The following is a 19,845-nucleotide window of genomic DNA, read 5'->3' as shown; positions in this document are numbered from 1 at the left end:
TGATGGTTGACTGTGCAAGATAAATCCAATTAGCACCTGTCCTAATGCCTCCTAGGAAGTGCCGGGCTCAGTCCACATTCATAGCTTACACTGGGCATGGGTGTTTTATATTAAGGAAAGCAGGGGGGTGTTGTGCTAAGAAAGGCAGCAGTACCCAGAACTCTTCCCCAAAGAGGTTAAGTGTCTGATCTCTGCTGCCTACAATTAGAAATCCTTTCCCCACCCTGGCACACAACAAAATCCCCAATCTGACAAAATGATGTGTGGGCAAGTCTAACATTTCCCTTCTCCTTTTATCAGGATTTGAATTATTGAGGATGACAGTGCAAGACTATCTTTGATTGATAAGCTCAAGGAGATTCAAGGTAATACTATATCTATTCATCCATTGAAAAACCCTTAAGTGCTGAAAAGACAATAAGGAACAACACATACTGCTCCTGGTTCTAATTCTAGTGGTAAGGACAGAAAATAAGTAAATAAGTAAATAACAAATAGTCACAAGAAAGAACAATGGTGCAAATAAAAAGGGTGCCATAATAAAGACAAACGGTTGCTCTGTCTTGAGATACCATGGTCATAGAAAGCCACACTGAGTGACATCAGTGGTAGTACTAAATGTAATAATGATGAAAACAGCAATAGCACCTAAAATTTACCTGGTACTTAGAGTATACCAGGAAATTGCTACATGCTTTTTAGGTATTATTTCATTTGATTCTTACATACTATAATTGTATGTTTTTATTCCCATTTTGTAGATGAAAAAACAAGCTTTGAAATTTTTCCAAAATCATTCAGACAAATTGGAAGGAGAGCTGGGATTTCAACTATCAGTTTGAGTTTAGATCCCACATCCCTAATCATTCTATACATAAAGTCCAGACTCTAAGGATGGGAAGACCAGTTCAGGCAGAGGGATTTCACAAGCTCGAAGACCTCAAGGCAGAAAATGTCAGACAGGTACCAGAAACTGAGAGAAGACCAGAGTGAGGAAGAGAGTGTCCTTAGATGAGGCTGGATGTTAGGTTGTGGCCAGAACATACAGGGAGAACTATAAAGACTGGTAAAGAGTTTGATATTACTATAAACACAAAGGATTTCAAGCTGGAAAGTGGCATGATTTAATTTGTGATTACTTGTTTCTTTGTTTTTATTACAAGAGCTGCCAAGTAGAAAATGAATCAGAAAGGAGCAAAAATAGACTTACAGTTAGGACATTATAACCATCGTCCAAGTCACAGATGGTGGCATATTTAGTAATTAAAGGCATCACGTTAGGAAGAAAATCCTGTTTTTCAAGTCTTATCCTCAGATCAAAAAACTTAAAATCTAGTAAATTTTTAAATCTGTGACTTTAGTACAAATAAATGATCCAATCTTCAGTTTCTTCATATACACAAATGGGAAAATAACACATACCTCAACAGGTTAGTATGAAGATCAAATATAATAAGGTATGGAAGAGGGGCACCTGGGTGGCTCAAGCAGTTAAGCATTCGGCTTTGGCTCAGGTCATGATCTCACCTTTTGTGGGTTTGAGCCCCGCGTCAGGCTCTGTGCTGACAGCTCAGAGCCCAGAGCCTGCCCTCTCTCTCTCTACCCTCCCATGCTCATGCTCACACTCTCTCTCTCAAAAATAAATAAACATAAAAAAAATTTTTAATAACTAAAAGATATAATGTATGGAAGAGACCTATACAAATGCAATTTACCTTTGTATTTTAAATTTAGACCAAGCAAAATAAGATGCTCAAAACCATTGGTTGAAAAAATTAAAACTATCTGATACAAACAGTACAGAGTAAAACAAGTAAAAAATCTAAAACTCAATGAAAAACCCAATAATAAGTAAAGTTTCAGACATCCAGCAATATCTACTTATGGTAGACTTAATTTTGTGTCCCCTCCAGAATTCATAGGTTAAATCCTAATGCCCAAAGCAATGGTACTTGCAAATGGGTCCCTTGGGTAATTAGGTCATGAGGGTGGAGCCCTCATGAATGGGATTAGTGACCTTATAAAAGAAACTCCAGAAAGCCCCCTTGCCCCTTCTGCCATGCGAGGACATAGCAAAAACACAGACATCTGTGAACCAGGAAGTAGGAACCCAATCCACTGGCACCTTGATCTTAGACTTCACAGCCTCCACAACTATGAGAAATAAATTACTGTTGTACAAAAGCCACCCAGTCTACGGTATTTTGTTATAACAGCCCATATGGACTAAGACAGAACTCTACTGTGACCAAGTATAGTACAGGAATGTCACCAAATAACAGAAATGTAAAAACCATAATAAACATTTAAATAGGTGTGATATTTTCTGTAACTTTAAAATGCTGGCTTCAATTATTTTCTTATTTTCATCAACACATGCAGGGAAAAAAAAAGAAAACTAAAACTTTTTGCAATGAAAAATTTTACAATTGAGCTCGAGATTTAGAAATATAAACACAATTTTTAAGTTGATTTTTTTCAGATTACCAAAAATCAGTAAGAATCTGCGAGTCAAAGATTTATAAGGCATTATTTTTATTATTAAGCATTTTCTCAGTATTAGTACTCAAAGATGGTTAATATTGCCCTGGAGATTTTCCAGAGTATACATTTCATGGAAAAGAGAAATAAAATTTTCTATTTATAATATGACATGAAAGAAGAAAGTTGTATTTTAAAATACACCCTTACAATATTCGTAATTAAAACAGCCGCCAAAACGAACATTCCATTTATTTTTTTATCTCTTTTCCTTTGCATCTTGTAATAGCAGCTCAGTGGAAATAACCATTTCAGCCTCCAAATGAAATAAATTTGGATAACTGGAGCCCAGTCAATTGCCATTCCACTCTAATACAAATGGAGAAAATAATATATTTAACTAAACAGGGCACAAAAATGTATCACGTCATTCTCTATTCATGTCAAAACATCTGAAATTCATCAATATAAATAATGTTTGTATTCATATCATAAACAAAGCATCAATATAATTTATGCTATTTGGACATTTTAAAATGTGAGACAGATAAGTAAATATGCATTTTAAAACAAAAAAGTTGGAGGAAATAATATAGACAATTTCAGTAGGTATTAGCATAATATTCCAAATATACAACTTCTTCAATATTAGTAGAAATTATGGATCATTTCTCTAAATTTACTTTTCAAGAAGCTTTTTCCAATCTGGACTCATATAATATTCCCATTGCCCCTTAGTAATATTGCTAAGAAATTCTAACATTAATAGTCATTTTATATTGATGAATCGCTGTATACATTAGATTTGATCATTACATTTGTCTCTAAATTTCTGGCTTCATTAAAGGACTATCACAGAGCCCCTACTATATGTACTTCTGGGTACAGAAGAAAATTTACTAATCACTAAAAACCACATGCTTTATCAACCTTTTCTTCTTTCTAAAATGCCCTTCACCTGACGATCTCCTATTCATTCCTCAAGAATCTTTACAAATAAAATCTCTTATGAAACCTCATTCCTTTGTGCTCCAATTGCACCTAAAGTGTACTTCTGTAGGCTTATCAAGCATTCTATTATTGATTCTCTGTTTGTCTCTCCCATTAGTCCACGAGCTCCAGAAAAGCTAGGACAATCTTTGTATCTAATACATCTGCTAAATGAAAAATGAACAAAGGCATAGTCTACTGAGATGAAATAGAGCAAGACTCTTACTTCCTTGTTCTGAAGATATTTTGGTTAAGATAGCTCAAGATCACATATGTTTTCTTTTGGGCAAATGCACGAAGAAAGCCTTTTTCAAGGCCCAACGCTTATTCACATACATGACTATACATTTTTCATTATACCTAAAAGGAAAATAATCAAAATAGAAAAGCAAATGACTTTTATACTTGACCTTATTCAATCCAATCGCTCTTTCCAGTAGGTTAAAATCTTTAAGGATGTTGAAATCTTCAGTGTATTAGTTATCTTTCCCATTTTCCAAAGGCCTACCTGAGGCTACATAAATTTGCTATCTGCATTTGCTTAGCCCTACTTGTGACGCTGAGAGCATGTGTTTACTCAGCATATATTGCTAACTACCAGTTTAGCGAGACACAAAATTTTTATTTGAAAATCATTTCCTTCTGATGTTAGGGACAATGTTCCACTGTTCTCTAACATCCAAGGATTTTAATGAAAAGTTAAAATGCTTTCTTGATTCATCTTCTTTGCGGAGCTTGTTTTTTCCTTCCTAATCTTTGAAGATATGCTCCAGATCTTTAGTGCTCTAAAATTTCACAATAATCTATCTGGATGTGCTTCTTTTTCTCATTCATTGTGCTAACATCAAATAGGCTCTTTTAATATCTACAACTGTGACACTTGGTTTCCTCGAAAACCCTGTCTCCATTGATCTTCTGGCATCTTCACAAAGCACTCCACAAGGTCACACCTTTGTCTTTATCAGAATCTGTAGTTCCGCTGAACTCTAACATCAATATCTTATTCATTCTCTGACCACCACCTTTTGTTTTTCTAGTTCAGTTGTTCTACAACTCCCACCACACCACTCTTTCAACCTTATTAACACTTGTGATCCAGGGTCATCTGCGTGGCTCAGTCGGTAAAGTAGCCTACTCTTGATTTTGGCTCATATCATGATTTCATGGTCGGGAGATCAAGCCCAGCATCAGCCTCTGTGCTGGACATGAGGCCTGCTAATGATTCTCTTTCCCTCTCCTTCTATCCCTCTCCAACTCACGCTCCTGCACTTACTCACTCTCTCCCTTTCTCCCTCCTTCAATCTCTCTCTCTCCCACTCAAAAAAAAAAAAAAAAAAAAAGACTTATGATCCATTGAACCCATTAATTTTTCACCCTTTGTCAGTTTTCTCTAATCTTTACTTTTCTTCTTATCGGTTTAGATGTGGTAGCCATTATTAAAATCATTCTCACAAAAATATTTTATTTGCAATAATCTGTTTCAAAATCCCAGCCCTGACTTTAGTTGCCTGGATGCTAATAAACAAATCACTGCCAGAGAAAATTGTCTAAGGATGACTTGGTTTCACTTCAAAATTCAGGATCAGAAACTTCAAATGGGAACTTGACATTGCCTTACCCTTCATGAGTTTGCTTTCTTATTCTACAAGACACCAATGTCATATCTTTTTTTCAAATTTATACATCAGAGCTCCTGGGGCGCCTGGGTGGCTGAGTCGGTTGACCATCCGACTTAAGCTCAGGTCATGATCTCACGGTTCATGAGCTCAAGTCCCGCGTCAGGCTCTATGCTGACAGCTCGGGGCCTGGAGCCTGCTTCGGATTCTGTGTCTCCCTCTCTCTCTGCCCCTCCCCTGCTCACACTCTGTCTCTCTCTCAAAAATAAATAAAGATTTAAAAAAAATTTTTTTTTTTTTAAAAAAGCTCCTTTATCTTCCCACCAACAAATCTAAAGTTTCTCTGGACCTACATCCAACCCCTCCTGTCATAGTAAAGTTACAAACGCCTATCCTTCAATCTCCCCTGCTCCCCAAACTCTGAAACCCACATTCTTTCTAATTCTCCAGGACTTCATTGCTTTGTGAGTCCCCTTTTTTCCTGATCATCAGCCTCTCCCACTGAACTCAATCATTTCAATTATTATTGAAGCATGTTCTAATAGTGCTCATTTTAAAACAAAACAAAACCCACAACTCCTTCCCACATCTCACTTCTGAATTACTGAGTTGGGTTATACAATTCTTAGTGAAAATATGAGATACTAAAAATTTGCAACACTAGCAACTCTAAATTTATCCTTGGATTAAGCTGCTGCTCAGACTTTACTGATTTTGGCTGAGACAGAATTATATTTAGTAAATTGAGTTCATTATTATTTTTAAAGTTCTATGAAATCTGTTGCTCATAAATTATAGTTACATAATATTATAATTATAAAAATAAGCTATAAAGACATTATTAAAGAAGTTGTCCTCGTGAATTCAGAAGAGAAACTCCATTCTGGACTCAGCATCAGAAATGGCTGTGCATCTCCTAAACAACTTATTTGATTTTATCCTTTGAACATTCTGAAAATTGGAACTAAAATGTTTTCTTATCACTTTGAGTCTGCTAGGCACCCTATCAATTGTGCAGTATATATCTCTGAGTGTTAATCTTATTCTTATCTTTATTAATTTCCTGCTTTTCTTTTCTCTCTCTCTGTTTCCTTCAACTACTTATCTTCTCCTTTCATATTGTGGAAATTTTATAAACTATTTTTAATCCTTTAAAAAACAAGTAGAATAATGTAAGGCACAAAGAGATATAATAGAGATAAAGATCAAAATAAGGATAAGGAACACAAAGAAAATTATAGACAGAAAGGAACAGGACGAAGGAAAGACAGAGAGGTGACAGTATTTGTTGTGTGAGGTAATAAGTCACTGAAAACGGAGCTTAAAAAAGTGGCATAGCAGGGATATATACATATTTAGACAACAGCATATTTCTTCTGAAATCCCACTGTACTGAATCAAAATAATTGACTTTCATATACAAATGTTTACAACTCTGATAATAAAAATATTTGATCATAAAAGTTGACCTGTTTTGTTACTTTTAACAACTTTAGAGAGGTATAACTGATAATACAAAACAACTACACATATTTAAAGTGCACAGTTTGATGAATCTGGACATATGCATACATTCATAAAACTATCACTACAATCAAGGTAACAGACACAGCCATCATTTCTCTTATTATTTTCAATTTAGGACTCCGGAAATCATTTTCAGAAATTTCTCTAGTGTAGAGTATTTTTCCTACTTATCTTCAATGCTTTCTTTTTTAAGGATTCACATAATAAATTCTAATTACATTGAAGGACTACTCTACTTTCTGAAAATAAAAACCTATTGAGTTCCCCCCCAAGAGAATGTGACTTGATATCTGAGACAATGAGCTGCATTTGCTTTTCTCTTGTCTGCTTTGGCTGATCCATAACTAATCAGGAAATTGAACTAAAATTACCATCAGCACAGTTCAAGGTTTAGCTGATTATCAAGCAGGTTTTAAAAAGAGATGAATATGTGGAGTCCACAGAAAATACTATCCAATATCCGAAGGCAACTCTATATGACTTACAAAGCACTTGACTGTTTACCAGGGAAGAAATACTGGGTTCTTTCCATATGTAGGGCTTTTCTGTGAATTCAGATTTCTAGACTAAAAACTATGTGCCTTTCACCAAAAATAAAAGATGCCAAACATAGACTGGGTACAAATTACATCATTCTTGTCTTGGGGTAGAACACTCTGATATAGCAGGAAGGATCCTCAACATCCGCCTCAACCCCAGAAAACCACTCTCTTCATACCTACCTCCCTTCATCACCACAGGCATTTCCTAGGTAGAATTCCGTATCACTGAAGGCTAAACACCATCAGGGAATTATAATGACGGTACCTCAGGCTTCAGCATATATAGCTCATTTGGTTTCTTATTTAAAAGGTTCTGTCCTATTCCATTATTTACTCTGTCTGACCATAGTATGGCTGTGTGAAGGCACTACCATATATTCAGATGAATGTGAATATATCAGTTATATACCTGGATATTTGGTGAAATTCAGAAATGGTAAGGTAATCATGGGCAATAGCAATGCTCTAAGAGTTACTTTATCTAAAAAAGAGCAAATTAGGACATAAGTATCCACATTTGCACCAAGAATAACTTTTTGCCTTGTTTTAGTAATTTCAACTGCAGATTCATCATATGGCACATCAACTGAAGTCAAACAGATGTGTACAACTTCCCAAAGAAATGCTGGCAATAGGTTTTTAGTTTAACTAAAGAGAACAGTTTAACAAAGAGAAATGTACCAAACTAACTCCATCATGCAAATGAAGATTAAATCTAATCAAAACAAAATGGTGCCAATGCAAACAAGACTACAATCATGACCAATCACAAAGACCATAAAAAGTACAGAATCCCTTCATTCTTTTAAGAACTATCTTTGATTTCTATGCCTTATTCTAGAATTTTTATTTGTATCCAAGTCTATTTCACCAGCCACCACTCTACATATTCCAGAACTGTAACATCGTTATAGTTTCTAAAATAGGGATGTGTTTATCTTCCTCCTAACACCTTCATTTTTCAAAAGAAATATATCCTTATTTTACTATATTTTCTGATCATGCAAGAAATAACCAACCAAAACAGAAAATGTATAAAGTAGAAAGTAAACACTCATTTCACAAATTGCAGAGATTTTAAACGTGTGCTAAGTGCACTCAGCCAAACTTTTCAACATATACATACATGCATTTATTCTCCCTAATACCCTTGGTGTTCCAAAAATTTGTTGAACACTCGTTTCTTAATATTATACTTTATTTCCATGAAGATATATATAACTCAATGACTTTAGTAGCTTTGGTATCACACACATATGAGAAGCCACTTTTACATTGAGCAGTTTCAACTATTATTCTCCTATGAAGCAACCAAATCAATAAAGAATATTTAAATATGAAATTCAAACTTGACTATATAATTACTACTTTTCACTCTACTGAGATTAGCATCAGCAAAAGCTATTCACACTTTCACCTTCATCTTTGCCAATGTCCAAAAGGCAGGTATATGAACATACATACCCACATAACTTAATTCCAGTTTCTAGTAGTTACTAAAACCTAGTTCACCGAATACCTATCTCAAAAATATTTTCGTGGTTCCTGGGTGGCTCAGTCGATTGAGCATCCGACTTCAGCTCAGGTCATGATCTCACAGTTTGTGAGTTCGAGCCCCATGTTGGGCTCTGTGCTGACAGCTAGGAGCCTGGAGACTGCTTAGGATTCTGTGTCTCCTCGGCCCCTTCCCACCCACACTCTGTCTCTTTCTCTCAAAATAAATAAATAAATAAACAAACAAACATCAAAAATATTTTCAATTATTTAAACTGTTCTCTCAAACTCTACTAATCCCCACCACCAAAATTACATATCTCTAATAAAACAGGACCCTATCTTCGTAACTTTAATGTCCTACGTACTTTTAATAACATGACTCTTAGTTTTCAATATCTAACTGAACACACCCTCTGCAGAAATCCTTGATGTGATGATGTATGATGTGGTGTCCTCAATAGAAAACTTCAAAAGTAAGAATACCATGGTTTTACTTACGAGAGGTTTTAGAAGCAAGAAGAGTAACTCGGGAACCTCCTAAGAAGCGAAAACCCATTACATTCACCTGATCGTCTTCTGACTGATTGGCAAAGCCTACAAAGAAAAGAAAAATATCACTTTACATAACCACAAAGAAAACACTTCATGTTTGAAATAGGAACTTCAGTTGATGACAAGTATTTTTTACGTCACTAGTCGTGTTTAAAGCCTGTGTATGAATTAGAACATATTAGCTGATTTCCATGGTAATTCCCAATTGCTAACATTTGTGCCTCAAAATAATACTCTGAAATCATTTCATTTCCTTCCTTCTGTTTCACTCCAGGTTTGAGGCAGGAAATACATAAGATGAACCTAGAAGAGCTGTCACACCAGAAAGCAAGGAAACTATCCGTGAGTAGTAGTGTGGAAAGGATGTAAAAGCCAATTTAAGGAGATTTCTGGCCAGAGATGAAAATATTTGAGTATCAAAAAAGCAAAACACATCACAATGAGATACCACCTCACACCTCAGAATGGCTAAAATTAACAACTCTGGTAACAACACATGTTGGAAAGGATGCAGAGAAAAAGGAACCCCTTTGCACAGCGGGCGGGAATGCAAACTGGTGCAGCCACTCTGGAAAACAGTATGGAGGTTCCTCAAAAAATTAAAAATAGAACTACCCTACAACCCAGGAATTGTACTACTAGGCATTTATGCCAAGGAAACCAAAATGCTGATTCAAAGGGGCACATGCATTCCAGTTTTTATAGTATAGCAGCCAAATTACGACTATCGACAACAGCCAAATTAGGGAAAGAGCCCAAATGTCCATCAACTGATGAATAAAGAAGATGTGGTATACATATATATATTACGCTAAGCGAAATAGTCAGAGAAAGACAACTATCATATGATTTCACTCCTATGTGGAATTTAAGAAAAAAAGCAGATGAACACACAAAAAGGGCAGGAAAAAATAAGATAAAAACAGAGAGGGAGGCAAACCATTAAGAGACTGTAAATACAGAGAACAAACTGAGGGTTGCTGGAGGAATACTGGGTGGGGGGGATGGGCTAAATGAGTGATAGGCATTAAGGAGGACACTTGTTGGGATGAGCACTGAGTGTTGTATGTAAGTGATGGATCACTAAATTCTACTCCTGAAATCATTATTACACAGTGTGTTAACTACCTTGGATTTAAATAAAATTTTAAAAAATATTTAAAGGCATGTGTTCATACTGATACTAAAAACAAACCAAAAAAAGGCCAAATGCTCACTAATGAAGGATGCTAGAGAATCAACTCATTATTTTAAAAATCAGTATTAAAACCAAGAACCAAACATCTAGATGATCCTACTCAAATTGCACCACATAACCAATAGTAGGTAAGGGGGAAGTTCTCGTTATAAAATAATCCAGCAAAATATTGAAGAAAGCTTGAAAGAAATAGTTATCATTTTTCAACTTCAATAAATTTAATGGATCTCAGCATTGAAATCAATGGCTTTTACCATACCAAAAAAAAAAAAGAGACAAACTGATAATATGTACCACCTGCTAAAACTATATACCACCACTTATGGAAGCAGTATGGCCAAAATAATCAATCCTGACTCCAATACCTCTAGATGTAACTACCAGTCTACAGGCAGTAAAGTAGACAGAGAAAATATTAAACAACATCACAGAGACGTAATCAGCAATTTCAGTGTGGGAAACTAACAGGAAAAATAATCTGTTACTCTTCAACAAATCAAATGCAAATTAAAAAGAGAAAGGAAAGGTGATACATATAGAAAAAGAGATACCAAAGAAATTCATATCAAAATTGCGATAAACAAAACACATTTAAATCCTGACTCAAAGCAAACAAAAAATTACAATGTTGGAGACTTTCACTTCAGGCCAAGATGGAGAAACTAAGGCCAAATTTATCCTTCTACCTACAACAACTAAAAAATGGGACAAAATATATGAAACGTTTTTAAAAACACTGAAGATAAGGCAATGAACAAAAGTGATCCCTGAAAAACAAAAAAATGAAGTGAGCTTTGATTGCACCAGTTTACTACCTAGAAAAGATTTCCAAGACACAACACAGGGAGGGGAAACCCAGGTGCAACCTAGCATTCTCCCCAGACTGAGTAGACAGTTTAGAGTTTGCAAATACTGAAGTATCAAAAGTTCACAGGGCAGAGTATCATAGTGGAGAGAGCTACAGAGAGAGAACTCCAGAGATCTGCAGAGGCCCCGTGAGTACTCAGCAGAATACTAACCAGCACACCTGTGAGGAAACTACCTGAGGCTAGGGAAAGAACCATCCAAATAAATTACAAGAAATAATCCATGAGCCCTACAGGGCCAGAAATAGCCCCTGCTCTAACTCATCAGAATGTAAATCATCACTAGGCATCAGGTAGAATACATAGAAGAATTTGACCTCTAAGGTAGGTGATGTTTACCCTAGAATAAATGTTGCTCCCATCTGGCCTAGCAAAGCTTAAAAGCAACAGCTAAAGAATCAAAGTTTTTCAAGGAACTTAAATGTGTCCCAGAAAAAAAGCACAAGCATGTTTATAGGAAAAATAAAATACTAATCACACAATTAGGTAAAGTTTATAAGTTCAGTCCTTCAATCAAAAATTGTGGGATGTGCAAAAAGAGAAGAAATTACAATCCATAACAAGGAGAAAAATCAGTCTCTACTAACTCAGAAATGACACAGATGATAAAATAAGTAGATAAGAATATTAAAACAGTTATATTGTCACACATGTTCAAAGGTGCTATATTAGAGACATGAAAGTTTTTTTTAAAAAAAGACTCATATCAAACTTTGAAAGATGACAACTACCATGTCTGGGATAAAATGTCTAGGATTACAAGCACATTACACACTGCAGAAGAAAATAACTTGAATGTATGGCGATAGAAACTATCCAAAATCAAGCCCCAGGAGAAAAAGATTTAAAAAAAAAAACACCACTGAATGCTGGGACAGCCTCAAATGGGAAATATACATATAATTGGAGTCCTTAAAATAAAGAAGAAAAAAAGGAGTGGAGACAGAAAAAATATTTGAATAAATAATGGCCAAAATATTTACGATTTGGATGAAAATTATAAAACAAAGATCAAGAAATCTTAACAAACTCCAAGCATAGGAAAAAATAAAACAAAATAAACATTATACCAAGGAACACCAAAATTAAATTGCTTAAAGAAAAAAAAATTTTAAAGCAGCCAAAGAAAAAAAGACAAACTACATACAGAGGAACAGCATATGTCTTCTCAATGCAATGCCAGAAAACAGCAGAGCAATCTTTAAAGCATTGAAACAAAAAATTGTCAAGCTACAATTCTTTACTCAATGAAAATATCTTTCAAAAAGATGAAAAAAATATTTTTTTCAGGCATACAAAAGCTGAAAAAATCATCAGTATCTCTGAAATAACAGAAATAATAAGGGAAATTTTCAAAAAAAAAAAAGGAAAATGATACAGATGGAAGTCTGGTTCTGCACAAAGGAATGAAGAGCAGTGGAAAAGGTAATTCCATTAGTAAATATATAAAATTATTGTCCTCATTATTAATATCTCTTTCATAGATAATCAACTGATTAAAGCGAAAGTTGTAACAATGTATTGCAAGTTATAATAAATGTAGATGTAAAATATAAGTCAACAACAGCAGAAAGGCTGAAAGGAGAAAAATTGAAGTTGAATATTGTATAATTCTTATACTATCTATGAGGCACTATAATATCACTTAAAGATAGATTGTGAAAAGTGACAGTTGTACATTGCATCAGGCATCCATGCATTTTTAATAAGGAAATTCTGTCCTGAAAGGAGCAAAAATCAATTCATGGAGCTCAAAAAAATCCTACTCATTTAATCTATAAAAAGAGATATTTATATAGAACATAAACAGAAATACAGGATATCTGCAATTAAAAATGTATGGAGGGGCTGATTAGGAAAAAGATATCCAAAAAGACTTTCTGGGGGAACAATAATAAAAAAAAGGTTGAGAAACACATCTATAAGACACTGCTATAAACATTACTATTGTTCAAAGAAACTACTAAAGTAACAGTAGGTGTTACAGTAAATAATACAACAAAGGAGATAAAATCGAATCAAAAAATATACTCAATCCAGAGAATGCAAAAAAGACCAAACAAAAAAATGGAGCAAAGAATAAAGATCAAGATGGTAGATTTAAAACCAATAATAACAATAATCACATTAAAAGCAAATGGTCTAGGGGCGCCTGGGTGGCGCAGTCGGTTAAGCGTCCGACTTCAGCCAGGTCACGATCTCGCGGTCCGTGAGTTCGAGCCCCGCGTCAGGCTCTAGGCTGATGGCTCGGAGCCTGGAGCCTGTTTCCGATTCTGTGTCTCCCTCTCTCTCTGCCCCTCCCCCGTTCATGCTCTGTCTCTCTCTGTCCCCAAAATAAATAAACGTTGAAAAAAAAAATTTAAAAAAAAAAAAAGCAAATGGTCTAAACATCCCATTAAAAGATATTTTTGGGTTGCCTGGATGGCTCAGTAGGTTGGGTCTGACTCTTGGATTCAGCTCAGGTCATGATTTCATTGTTTAGGGACCAAGCATCACTGTTAGCACAGAGCCTGCTTGAGATTGTCTCTCTCCCTTTCTCTCTCTCTGCCCCTCCCCAGCTCATGTTATTATGTGGGTGCTCTCTCATTCTCTCTCACTCTCTCTCTCTCAAAATAAATAAATAAACTTAAAAACAAGATACTTTCAGATTGGATTACAAGAGGCAAGACTCAATGCTATATACTACCTCTAAGATACCTACCTTAAACATAAAGATATAAACAAAAGTAAAATAAGAAAATATATAAACCCTTGTAACACTAGGCAAAAGAAAGTTGGGATACCTATATTAATTACCATTAAATAGATTTCAGATTAAAGAATATTAACAAGGATAAAGAACCATTTCATTATACTCAAGAGAATATAACAATCCTAAATTTTCATGCACCTAAAACAAAGCCTTAAAATAACTGAAACAAAAACTGAAAGATCTGCAAAAAGAGAAGCAAGTTACGGCTTAAGATTTCAACACCCTATTCTCAATAATTGACACAAGTAAACAGAAAATCAGTGAGAATACAGAAAATTAAAAACACTATGATAGGGGTGCCTGGTTGGCTCAGTTGGTTAAGTGTCTGACTTTGGCTCAGGCCATGATCTCATGGTTTGTGAGGTCAAGTCCTGCTTCAGGGTTCTTTGCTGTCTGCTCAGAGTGGGGAGCCTGCTTCAGATTCTGTGTCTCCCTCTCTCTCTCTGCCCCTCCCCAACTCGCACTCGCTCTCGCTTTCTCTCTCTCAAAAATAAACATTAACAAAATTTAAAAACACTATCATAAAACTAGCTTTAAGTAACATTTATGTAAAATCCCATCTTACAATGGCAGAAAATCCATTATTTCCAAATGCATGCAAAACATTTATAACGACAGTTTATAAAAGCAGATTTTAAATAAGTCTCAATAAATTTAAAAGGATGCGAATCATACAAAGTGTGTTCCCCTACCACATTGAAATTGAGTTACAAGTCAATAACAAAAAAGATCTATGTAAATTCCACAAGTGTTTGGAAACTATAAACCATATTCTAAATAACACTAGGGTCAAAAAAAGAAATGAAAGGGGAAGTTTAAAAACGTTTTGAACTGAATAAAAATGGAAACACAACATTTCATAATTCATAGGATGCAATTAAAGCAGTAGTAGAGGAAATTTTATGGCATTAACCAACTATATTTTAAAAAGTATACTCTCGGGGCGCCTGGGTGGCTCAGTCGGTTAAGCGTCCGACTTCAGCTCAGGTCACGATCTCGCGGTCCGCGAGTTCGAGCCCCGCGTCGGGCTCTGGGCTGATGGCTCAGAGCACGGAGCCTGCTTCCGATTCTGTGTCTCCCTCTCTCTCTGCCCCTCCCCCGTTCATGCTGTGTCTCTCTCTGTCTCAAAAATAAATAAACGTTAAAAAAAATTAAAAAAAAAAAAAAAAGTATACTCTCCTTATCTCTTAGCAAACTAAACCCAAAATAAGTGGAAGAAAGGAAAATCAGAGAAAACCAAAAAACAGAAAATGAAAAAACAACAATTAATAAAACCAAAAGCTGTTTTTTTTTTTTAAAGACAGATAAAATAGATAAATTTCTAGTCAACAGATCAGGGGGGGAAAAAAGACACAATTTGCCAATACTATTAATGAGTGAGTTGTCATCACTACAGATTCTAGAGACATTAAAAGGATAACACAGAAATATTATGAGCATCCTTATGCCAATAAAGTCAACAATTCAGATACAATGGACCCATTTCTTGAAAGACATAAACTAACAATGTTCACTCAGTAAGAAATAGATAACCTGAATATTCCTATATCTTTTGAAGAAATTGAATTTGTAGTGTAAAAACTATCCCATAGGGAAAACTGTAGGTCCAGACAACTTCTCTGGTGAGAATTCTACCAAATATTTAAGCAAAAAATAATATCAAATCTATATATTCCTCAAAAAACTGAAAGGAAGAAAATATTTCCCAACTCATTTCCTAAACTCCATACTAATGGCACATAATTATATAGAAACAAAATTATAGATCAATAACCCTCATGAACACAGATGTAAAAATTCTAAAGGTTAGCAAATTGAATCCAATAGTAAATTGAAAGGATAATACATCATGATCAGTGTGATTTATGTCAAGAATTCACAATCTGGCTAACATCCAAAAATTAATCAATATATACACTTGTGAGCATAGCATAAGATATAGAGTTCTGGAATCACTAGCTTGTACACCTGAAACTAATGTAACATTATGTCAACTACACATTTTTTAAAAACCCAAAAATAAAGTATCAATGTAATCAACCTGTAAATAGCCTAAAGAAAAAAAACGACATAAATATCTCAATTGATGTAGAAAAAGCATTGAAAAAAATCCAATATAAAACAAACTCTCAGGGGTGCCTTCGTGGCTCAGTTGGTTGAGCTATGACTCTTGATCTTGGCTTGGGTCATTTTCTCACAATTTGGAGGTTTAAGCCCCGCGTTGGGCTCTCCGCCAGCAGCATGGAGCCTGCTTGGAATTCTCTCTCTGCCCCTACACCACTCATTTTTTCTCTTCTATCTCTATCTCTCAAAATAAAGAAGTAAACTTTTAAAGAAATTTAAAAAAAAAATTGAAAACAAACTCTCAGCAAACTTAGAAGAGAACTTCCTCAAATGGTATAGGACATCTACAGAATACCTACAGCTAAAACATACTTAATGGTGAAAGTCTGAACATCCACTCTTGCAGTGTCTATTCAACATCACCCCAGAGGTTCTGGCCAAGAACCAAACAGAATCTCTAGATTGGAAAAGGAGAAGTAAATGGTTTTCATCTACAGATGACATAATCCTTATAGAAAAAAATCTGAATAAATATACAAAAAGCTAGTAGAACCAGTAAGTAGTTTAACACCATTGCATGATACAAGCTCAATATACAAAAACCAATTATATTTCTATGTACAGGCATACCTCACCGATACTGTGGGTTTGGTTCCAGACCACTGTAATGAAGTGACTATTACAAACAAAGCATGTCAAATGAAGTTGTTGGTTTCCCAGTGCATATAAAAGTTACATTTACACTATACTGTAGGCTATTAATTGTTCAATAACATTATGTATAAAAATACAATGTACAGGGGCACCTGGGTGGCTCAGTCGGTTAAGCATCCGACTTCAGCTCAGGTCATGATCTCACGGTCTGTGGGTTCAAGCCCTGCGTCAGGCTCTGTGATGACAGCTCAGAGCATGTAGGCTGTTTCAGATTCTGACTCCCTCTCTCTCTGCCCCTCTCCTGTTCGTGCTCTGTCTCTTTCTCTCAAAAATGAATAAACATTAAAAAGATTTTTTTTCTTAAATACAATGTACATACCTTAATTAAAAATAGTTTATTGCTGAGATGGAGGAGGAGGAGCCAAGATGGCGGAACAGCATGGAAATTTTTTGTGTGTCTCACACCCATGAAATACAGCCAGACCAACACTAAACCATCCTACATACCTAGAAAACTGATCAGAGGATTAACACAACAATCTGGACAACCTGAACCACAGAATTCTGCAGAAGGAATTCACCCCAAAAGAAAGAGCACGAAGAAATGACAGCCAGGGATTTAACCAACACAGATACAGACAAGATGTCTGAACCAGAATTTAGAATCACAATAATAAGTATACTAGCTGGAGTCGAAAATAGATTAGAATCTCTTTCTGCAGAGATAAAAGAAGTAAAAAATAGCCAGAATGAAATTAAAAATGCTAGAACTAAGCTGCAATCACGGATGGATGCAGCAGCAGCCAAGGATGGATGAGGCAAAACAGAGAATCAGCGATATAGAGGACAAACTTATAGAGAATAACAAAGCAGAAAAAAAGAGGGAGATAAAGGCAAAAGAGCATGATTTAAGAAATACAGAAATCAGTGACTCATTAAAAAGGAACAACATCAGAATCATAGGAGTCCCAGAAGAGGAAGAGAGAGAAATAGGGGTAGAAGGGTTATATGAGCAAATCATAGTGGAAAACTTTCCTAACCTGGGGAGAGACACAGACATCAAAATCCAGGAAGCAGAGAGGACCCCCATTAGATTCAACAAAAATGACCATCAACAAGGCATATCACAGTCAAATTCACAAAATACTCAGGCAAGGAGAGACTCATGAAAGAAGCAAGGGAAAAAAGTCCCTAACATACAAGGGAAGACAGATCAGGTTTGCAACAGACCTATCCACAGAAACTTGGCAGGCCAGAAAGGAGTGGCAGGATATATTCAGTGTGCTGAATCAGAAAAATATGCAGCCAAGAATTCTTTATCCAGCAAGGCTGTCATTCAAAATTGAAGGAGAGATAAAAAGTTTCCCAGACAAACAAAAATTAAAGGAGTTTGTGGGGCGTCTGGGTGGCACAGTCGGTTAAGCGTCCGACTTCAGCTCAGGTCACGATCTCGCGATCCGTGAGTTCGAGCCCCGTGTCGGGCTCTGGGCTGATGGCTCAGAGCCTGGAGCCTGCTTCCGATTCTGTGTCTCCCTCTCTCTCTGCCCCTCCCCCGCTCATGCTCTGTCTCTCTCTGTCTCAAAAATAAATAAAACGTTAAAAAAAAAAATTTTTTTTTTTTAATTTAAAGGAGTTTGTGACCACTAAACCAGCCCCGCAAGAAATTTTAAGGGGAACTCTGTGAGGGGAGAAAAGATGAAAAAATAGTTTCTTGCTAAGAAATGCTAACAATCATGTGAGTTCTCAGCAAGTTGTGACTTTGCTGGTTGAGGGTCTCACCTCAGTGTTGATGGCTGCTGACTGATCAGGATGGAGGTTGCCGTAGGTTTGGATACCTGTGACAATTTCTTAAAATAAGACAACAATGAAATCTGTCACATCCTTTCACAAAAGATTTCTTTGTAGTGTGTGATGTTGCTTGACTGAATTTTACCCACAGTAGAACGTCTTTCACAATTGGAGTCAAACCTCTCAAACCCTCCCACTGCTTTATCAACTACATTTGTGTAATATTCTAATTCCTTTGCTTTCATTTCAACAATCTTCATAGCATCTTCACCAGAAGTAGATTCCATCTCAAGAAACCACTTTCTGGGTGCCTGGGGGGCTCAGTTAGTTGAGCGTCCAACTTCAGCTCAGGTCATGATCTCGTGGTTTGTGAGTTCAAGCCCCACGTTGGGCTCTGTGCTGACAGCTGAGAGCCTAGAGCCTGCGTCGGGTTCGGTGTTTCCCTCTCTCTCTCTGCCCCTCCCCTGACTCACACTCTGTCTCTCTCAAAAATAAATAAACATAAAAAATTTTAAAAAAACAAAACGCTTTCTTTACTCCTCAGTAAGAAGCACCTCCTTATTCCTTATAATCCCTTTTTCATGAGATTGCAGCAATTCAGTCCCATATTCAGGCTCCACTTCTAGTTCTCTTGCTTGTTTCCACCACATCTACAGTTACTGCCTCCACTGAAGTCTTGAACACTTCCAAATCATCCTGTTGATATTGACATCTTGACCTCTTCTCATGAATCATGAAGTCCTAGAATGGTGAATCCTTTGCTGAAGGTTTTCAATTTACTTTTCCCAGATCCATCAGAGAAATCACTCTTTATGGCAGCTACAGCCTTAAGAATTTTTTTAATAAGACTTGAAAGTTAAAATGATTCCTTGATCTATGGGCTGTAAAATGGATATTGTGTCAGCAGACATGCAGCAGTAAAGCTGTTTTGCTTTCTTATCATTCATGTGTTCACTAAAGCAGACTTTCAAGAGGTTTTCTGAGGCATACGCAACTTGGCTAACCAGTTGACACAAGAGGCCTAGCTTTTGGCCTATCTCTGCTTTTGTGACATGCCTTCATCCCTAAGCTTAATCATTTCTAATTTTTGGTTTAAAGTAGAGATGTGTGACCCCTTCTTCCACTTGAACACTTAAAGGCCATTGGAGGATCATTAACTGGCCTAATTTCAGTATTTTCTTTGACTCAGGTAATAGATAGGACTGAGGAGAGAGAGAGAGAGAGAGACAAACAGAGGAATGGCCACTGGAGCAGTCAGAACACACACATTTATCAGTGAAGTTTGCCATGTTAAATAGGTATGGTTCATGACAACTCA

The 19,845-nt window shown here is 36.0% G+C and overlaps 1 protein-coding gene across 9 annotated transcripts in view; it reads right to left on the bottom strand.

The window, feature by feature from the left end:
- Positions 1-19,845, bottom strand: part of BBS9 (Bardet-Biedl syndrome 9) — a 458,993-nt gene that overhangs the window by 223,878 nt on the left and 215,270 nt on the right. For all 9 annotated transcript variants that reach the window (XM_047848254.1, XM_047848291.1, XM_047848301.1 and 6 more), the window contains one exon: positions 9,152-9,247. In XM_047848254.1, the coding sequence (XP_047704210.1) occupies positions 9,152-9,247 (96 nt within the window). The remainder of the gene's footprint in view (positions 1-9,151; positions 9,248-19,845) is intronic.

This window comes from Prionailurus viverrinus, chromosome A2 (assembly GCF_022837055.1).
Source record: "Prionailurus viverrinus isolate Anna chromosome A2, UM_Priviv_1.0, whole genome shotgun sequence".
NCBI classification, from domain to species: Eukaryota; Metazoa; Chordata; class Mammalia; order Carnivora; family Felidae; genus Prionailurus; species Prionailurus viverrinus.
Note: the sequence above shows the minus strand (reverse complement) of the source record. Positions and strands in the feature narration are given on the sequence as shown.